The sequence below is a fragment of the Tachysurus vachellii genome, chromosome 25 (assembly GCF_030014155.1).
Source record: "Tachysurus vachellii isolate PV-2020 chromosome 25, HZAU_Pvac_v1, whole genome shotgun sequence".
Classification (NCBI taxonomy): Eukaryota; Metazoa; Chordata; class Actinopteri; order Siluriformes; family Bagridae; genus Tachysurus; species Tachysurus vachellii.
In genome coordinates, this window is record NC_083484.1 from 16011692 (window position 1) to 16019077 (window position 7386).

The following is a 7386-nucleotide window of genomic DNA, read 5'->3' on the forward strand; positions in this document are numbered from 1 at the left end:
AGAGAGAGAGAGAGAGGGAGTGTGTGTGTGTGTGTGTGAGAGAGAGAGAGAGAGAGAGAGAGAGAGAGAGAGAGAGAGAGAGAGAGACCTACACAGTGCACTTGCAGTCTATACACACACTCCTCAGCCAGGGAAGAGGAAGTAAAAGCATTTCTCGGGTCTTAGTTGTTGCACCAGACTCTGCAGTGTTGTGAAATGTTCTCGGTGTTGCTGCTCTTGTCTAACAGGTTTCTCGCCTGCTATAAATTCTAGAGACGGCGCTAAAAATAATGTAGTCGTGGGCGCGCTGCGGATTCAGACCGGATTTGGACGGAGGGCTCGTGCGCAAATGGATTCGGGCTGCGTCTCAAAGCGCATAAGTCAGACACCGGGCTCGTTCTCGCAGGGTTGCCATGGTTACGCATCCTCCAGCGTATAGGCTAGATGAAGGATGAACTCAGATTTTTTTCCCCACTTTTTTTAATTAGGCTCTTAGTAATCAGGCTTGGGAATCTGGAAATCTTTCGCTCTGTGGATGATGATGATGATGATGATGATGATCAGTGTTGGATGCGGACTTGCGCGAGCCTTAAAACACAGAGAGAAACTTTTCAGGTGTGTGTTATAGACGCGCTGGAATTGAACGTTTGTGTGTGTGTGTGTGTGTGTGATGTGTGTGAGACGCAGCACGGAGTTCTGTCATCTGCGCGCCTCTCAAGGTTGAATCCGGAATTTTCTCGCTCTACATCCGTGAACTGATTTCGCGACCTGTTTTTTTTTCCTCCTCTGGCGCATTCTGTGAGCGAAGGTTAGCCCACATCTGGATGCAGCAACAGCTGGAGCTGGAATTGGGAAGCAAGGATCACTCGCTGTGATGAGAGAAAGAGGCATGGCCATGTTTTGGAGGTTTCTCTCCGCTCTCAGCTTCGACTGTCTGAAAGGGACCCCAGCTTCATCTCAGAGGTGAGAGCTGATCTCCAGGTAGAAGATATAGAGGCAGGTTAATAACGATACATCTGGATTACAGCTGGGTTACTTTATTTCTCTCTCTCTCTTTATTCCTCTCTCTCTCTCTCTCTCTCTCTCTCTCTCTCTCTCTCTCTCTCTCTCTCTCTGTATCTCTCCTCGTTAACCTGTTTCTATGGTGATGATGGATGAAACTGCATGACAATAAGTGTATAATAATAAATGAGTGGCTATAAAACAAGCATCTCTCATGTGCTAACCTTTAAACAAGGTCTGCAAGGTCTAAGCAATCTTTACAATTATGGCCTCCAGCATCCAGTTTCTCCCCAAATCTAAACTATGGGGAATTTTGTGACTGTTGCTCGATTCCAATCATAAGAAACGCGGATGGCGGACATAATTTTGAGCTAATAAGGTTATCAATGTTTAAGCCCCGCCCCTTATCTATGACCACACCCTAAATCTCACACACCTCTTCAGAAACGTGGTGTGAATCGAACATGCCATGTGAATCCGTGTGAGATCTCCTGAGTTACAGCTGCTTGAGGTCTGATTGGGTTTTGGTGGCCATATTGTTTACAAATCAACACTTGGCACTTGGTCCTCTGATTTAAAAATGTTCAGCGTTTGAAGTTGCAAGGTCTCACGAGCCCTTTTATCTTTTCTGAACACAAGCGTCAGGATCTTGTAGCTTGACACTGAGCACCTCCTTGGTTTTGTTCTTGGTCATGTTTATTCATGTACTAGATTTTTTTAGGATCCCGTCTCTAATCACTAATCCGTGCTCTACAGCTATAATGATTTTTCTGACACGGTTCCTCTTCAGTGTGATTGTAGTGCTTTATTTACTTTGATGTAGGAGGTTTCTTGCTGTGGAACATTGCATAATTGTCAATGTTTAATGCACACTGTTAAAACAGGCAGAAATCTTTTTTAAACCGAGTGATAAAAATAAACCCTTTCCATTCTCAGGTCATCCATGAAGCTGGGATCGAGCCAACCGTCGAGTATGGAGAGCAGCTCGTTGACCGGCAGTTTCTCTCCAGGCTCGGACCTTCAGCCTCACTGCCAGTGCTGCATCTCCTACGCTGCCCACCTCAGACGCCTCTCCTGTGGCCACCTGTACTGCGAGCCATGCACCGTCCGCATCGTCAACATGGCCTTTGAGGACATCGAGGGTCTGTCTGAGTACCCCTGCCCCGTCTGCAAGTCCCTGCGGCACCTCAACGGCTTCGACTACTCGCCCACGGGGAGCCAGAGACGGCTAATCGAGGACAAAGACGAGCAACGGAACTAAACCCCGACAGCTTCCTTTTTTCCCACCGGACAGAAAACAGACACCACTGAGGACATTGTGGAGAACAAAAATGGAAACCCATTTGAATGGACCAACTGATTACTTTGCAATCCTGAAAATTTAAATAACACGCTAACAACAAAACAAAGCTAGCTAGCTAGCTCGAGAGAACGCCCTTCGTTCATGGATATGAACAGTAAGAGCTGTATAGCTATGATGAAATAATTAGTGGGAACATTTTTCAAATGATTGTGAGACATTTCTTGCCGTAAATTGTGTCCACGTGTGATTTGTGATCGTTTCAGCCGAAGTGAACAACCTGTTTTCATTTTAATCTCCGCCCCCATGGCATCATTATTCCAAAAAAATGGATCTAGAAAACAGAATTGCATCCCATTGTGAAGCGACTTCCTTATTATCAGCTCGTTTACGATGATACCTCAGCGCTGTCAAGTTCTGGATTCTGATTGGTTTAATTATTTCCTAGAGCAACAGCTCTAACAGTAGCGCGGGTTTCTATTAATGCTCTCGGTCTGACGCGTTATCGTTTCTATAGCAACAGCTCATTCACTGGGACTTACACCATTTTCTGAGCAAACAGAGAAGTTTAGTGAACAGTCAGATATAAAACTGTAACCTTCAGGACGGAGAAGTTTACACTTCTTCTCAGATCGTCAGTAACTCGATCGTTTTGTGAGCGACACTTTATAGCTCTATAACGTGAGGGACTTTTTATTACAGATGTAACTATAAAGGGATAAAAAGTACACTGTCCTGTATGTAATGAATGAAAATGTCATTTTCTACCAGATTAGTCTCTAAGAACAGAGACTGCGCTTCATCACACCATCCCGTCGTTCATTATTTACCTTTAACGGCACGACTCGGTGTTTTATTTCTTACTTCCAGTTTATTTTCTCAGTGTTTGCTGCCTGATTCTTATGAAAGTTTGTTGCCAGTGTTTGACTGTTTAGTATCCCGTGCTGTGGACGACAGTATTGAGTAACTTTTGCACTGAAATATCGACGATGAACCTCCTGCTTCTTGTAAAGTGATGGTGTAAATATTTATTTTCATACAAATATAAAATCATCACAAATCTCATCACGTTGTCAGTTTTATTTTCTACCCAGTTTTCAGTCCAGAGGTTTGGATTTGCTCGTGTACGAAGAGCCACGCCGATACGAATCTGAGAAAAAGGAAAAAGAGGAAATGAGTTTCTCTTTCCTGTAGAGCCGGGCATAAACAAACCGGCTCGGTGTGTGGGAACGCCACACAATACGACCGCCATAACTCACTCGCTGCCTTTCAGCCCGCAGAAGATCAATTAGGAGGAACGAGCACTCGGTCATTTCCTCCGAGAGGAAGTCTGCGTCTGTGAGCGCAGACGCTCAGGCATCTGATAAAGCTGTGTTGGTAAAAGGCGTGGCAGTAAACACACGTAGGCAGACGATTAGATCAAAGAGCACTGCGTGTTTCATCATTTCAGTTTACAAGAACATTATTTATTAGTGAAGAGTTACAACACCCGGTACCTTTTCTCCTGGAGATCAAGTACAACACGGACAAAGCTCAGACAACTGAGTTACAAACAATTGTCACACTCTTTCTGTGCGTACACAGTACCAGCATTTTACACATCCATCATCTTCGTCTTCATCGATACAAAATGTATTTTTGTTTTAATATACAGTGTGGTCCAAAAGTCTGAGAAAACAGAGCGAGTCAAAATACCACAAAAGAAATAAAAACTCCTTAGAATTAAAAGATAAGAAATATTGGGATGAATTTCAGAATTTCCTATCGTTCGGTTCGCTTTAACGTCCTGATGTGAACAGATTAAACCCACCCTCGATGGACGGGGCTCGAAGTAAATCTGACCTCACAACATTCATTCATTCATTCATTCATCTTCTACCGCTTATCCGAACTACCTCGGGTCACGGGGAGCCTGTGTCTATCTCAGGCGTCATCGGGCATCAAGGCAGGATACACCCTGGACGGAGTGCCAACCCATCACAGGGCACACACACACACACTCTCATTCACTCACACAATCACACACTAGGGACAATTTTCCAGAGATGCCAATCAACCTACCATGCATGTCTTTGGACCCGGGGAGGAAACCGGAGTACCCGGAGGAAACCCCCGAGGCACGGGGAGAACATGCAAACTCCACACACACAAGGCGGAGTCGGGAATCGAACCCCCAACCCTGGAGGTGTGAGGCGAACGTGCTAAACACTAAGCCACCATGACCCCCGACCTCACAACATCAATATCGTAAATGTTCTCGAACTGAAGTATTGACCTAGAAAAATCTAGAATAATGAATACGTAAGACTTTTTCTTAAAATGTATTCAGAATTCTGTTTATTTCTTATTTTCAGTTCTCAGACTTTTTGACTCCTCTGTGTGTGTGTGTGTGTGTGTGTGTGTGTGTGTGTGTGTGTGTGTGTGACATCACACACAGACACTGAAAGAAGAAGTACCGGAGTTTTGTGCAGTATGAACAAATATAAAAAGTACAATATAAACATGTCGTTAAATATTAGCAGGAAAGTGAGTTGTGTGTGTGATGGTACAGTCCGTACACACCGTCGGAGCCGAGGCATGATCATAGGACTCGTAGCTCTCTCTGAAGCGTAAACAACATGAATTAAAGAGTCACAGATGTAGGAAAGACATAAATAATTTACATAATACAGAAAAAAACTAGTGTTTCCTTCTCGGTTAATACTGGAACTAAAGTATAAAGAATTATAATGTTAAACAAACACATACACAGACCGCATACACACACAAACCCATACACACACACAATTGTACCTCATGTATACACACCATACACACACACACAATTGTACCTCATGTATACACACACGTCCTCCTCCTCTCACCTATTAATGTTATTCAGGTTAAGTCCTAATAAACCATCAAGTCACACACACACACACGCACATACACACACGCACACACACACCATCTAGTGGTGATCAAAAGAACACAAATCTCCTTTGGAAGCAGATACTTGGCATGAACTGCACAATGAATTACACAATTAACACGACTCTCATGCACCTGTTACAAGGAATTCTAATTAAATCCTGCTGTATTTATCCTCCTTTTACATCCTACCGTGCACAGAGTAAAAAATGTGCTTGAAATGGCCTACAATATCACTATCACAATATGACTTGCGTAAATATTCACCCCCCTTTCGCTTAATGCCTGTAATCCTGAAGTAGGTAGAAATACAATATTATTATTTACACATAAAAGGGAATCGTTGTGCTTTTGTTGCTCTGAAACCCCTTAATTATTTGCCATGAATTGTCATGTAATCAGCAGACCTGTGAAATGTGAAATGAAAGTATCTTGGGATCTTGGGGGTATAAATACACTTTTCCATTTCCAGAAGAATCCAGAGTCTGATAAAGAATTTAGTTCGACTAGCATCACCATGGAGGTTAAAGAGAGAACCTGGGAGAAGGTTCTGGAACAGTATGAATCAGGGTTGGGTTATCAAAATATCCCAATGTTTAAACATCATTAAATCATTAAAAAAGAGAAGAATATGGCACGACCACGACTAGAGGAGAATTTCACACAAATCTGTGAAGTGCGATTAAGAGTCGGAGGCTTGCTCTGAACACGATGCTACCGCCACCATGCTTCACCATGGCATCACACGGGCCCATTTCAGAAAAGAATGATTCCAAAAGGGGATGAATACTTATGCAAAGCACTGAATACTACATACTACTACACTCCACGAGTAGTTATATATTATTAAGTACTATATACACAGAAGTAACTCAATACTCGATTTTTTTTCCTCTAATCTAAATACGGAGATTTTACCCCACAGTGATGATGTGTGCTGATTATGGAAAGGAAAGTGCTTTATATTCAGTGACACAGAGTGAATATCTCTACTGTAATGCTTGGTCCTGTTGAAGCTCTGATCCCTCTTGCTTGGTTTAATTCTCCTACCTAACGCTCAGCGAGGCTTGTGCCCCAGTGAGCCGCTGCTCTTGGGCAGTTTGGCACTAGAACTCGAGGCGGAGCGACCGAACAGGAACGTGTGTTTGGGTCCGTCGCTGTAGCCGGAACATCCTGAAACGCGGCCCGGACTCCCCTGATGAGAACTTCTGGACGAGGAGGAGGAAGTGGAGGAGGAGGATGAGGAGGAAGAAGAAGAGGAAGAAGAAGATGAGGAAGAGGAGAAGAGGAATGTGCCGTTGTTGGCATTCTGGTTGAGGTTGGCGCCGAGGCGCCGGTGTTCCTGTCTCTTGCGGTTCTGAGGACGGCCAGTGGAGGCCTGGGCCAGACGTTCTCGCAGGTTCTCCACCTCCCATGCCAGCTGTTCCACCGGGTGCCTCGTGTTAGACGACATGGGGTATGTGAAAGCCTAAAAACAGACGAGGGTTTCTCAGTGTCTTACTAATGAGCCAAACATAAAAATGTAAATTATAAAGCACCTGAAACAAACCAAGTTGTAAATTAAACATCAAACCTTTCACAGTCTGTCCTTCAGATTTAATCAGATTTCCTTCATTCAGCTCATTTCTGTATTTATATTTTGAACCGTTTTACATTGTGTTTGTAATATTTTGCTCTTTTTTGTAAGAAATTGCCTTTTTGTTAGCTGAACCCTTTAAACTTTTTAAACCTTTAAAGCAGAACTGAAATAAACCGTCAATATGTAATTTAACATAGAACTATAACCTATAATAATAATAATAATAATAATAATAATAATAATAATGACATTTTCTAATATTACAAGCTCTAAAATGGTCAAAATGTGCACTGAAACATTCAGCTGCTTCTTTACATGATTTGAAATATAAAGCTAACTTGGATAATAGTTCCATTCTTTTATTACATTTTCTTGGTGATTATAAAAACGTTCTCTTCTTGTTCATCTGTAATTTAATTGTACTGACAAGAGATTTGTCCTGAAGATCTTCTAGAGTGCCTTAACTATCTAGCACATTAACTTACATAACTAGTAACAGCTAACCAGTAACTCGGACTCAAAGTATTATCTCACAAACCAGCTGCAAAAAATTGCCTTGATTGCCATTTTAAAATAAGTATAAAGTATTTACCTGCGCATGCAGCGCCCCTCTCAG

At 42.7% G+C, this 7386-nt stretch overlaps 2 protein-coding genes across 3 annotated transcripts in view; one reads left to right on the forward strand and one right to left on the reverse strand.

The window, feature by feature from the left end:
* On the forward strand, positions 1 to 3346 carry LOC132840004 (uncharacterized). Of its 2 annotated transcripts, none has more exons than XM_060861275.1 (3): positions 1 to 594; positions 788 to 942; positions 1918 to 3346. In XM_060861275.1, exons 1-3 carry the CDS (start codon positions 424 to 426, stop codon positions 2240 to 2242), a joined length of 651 nt encoding a protein of 216 aa, XP_060717258.1. In that variant the 5' UTR covers positions 1 to 423; the 3' UTR covers positions 2243 to 3346. The 2 variants fall into 2 exon arrangements, with proteins under 2 accessions (XP_060717258.1, XP_060717259.1); XM_060861276.1 differs by having other exon boundaries at positions 5 to 594; positions 793 to 942.
* Positions 3347 to 3725: 379 nt separating this feature from the next.
* mtmr11 (myotubularin related protein 11) overlaps positions 3726 to 7386 on the reverse strand; it is a 26824-nt gene continuing 23163 nt past the window's right edge. The window contains exons 16-17 of the mRNA XM_060861274.1: positions 7363 to 7386; positions 3726 to 6659 (exon numbers count right to left, since the gene is read on the reverse strand). The exon at positions 7363 to 7386 is cut by the window's right edge and continues 258 nt beyond it. Coding sequence (XP_060717257.1) covers positions 6249 to 6659; positions 7363 to 7386 — 435 coding nt within the window. The 3' untranslated portion in view covers positions 3726 to 6248. The remainder of the gene's footprint in view (positions 6660 to 7362) is intronic.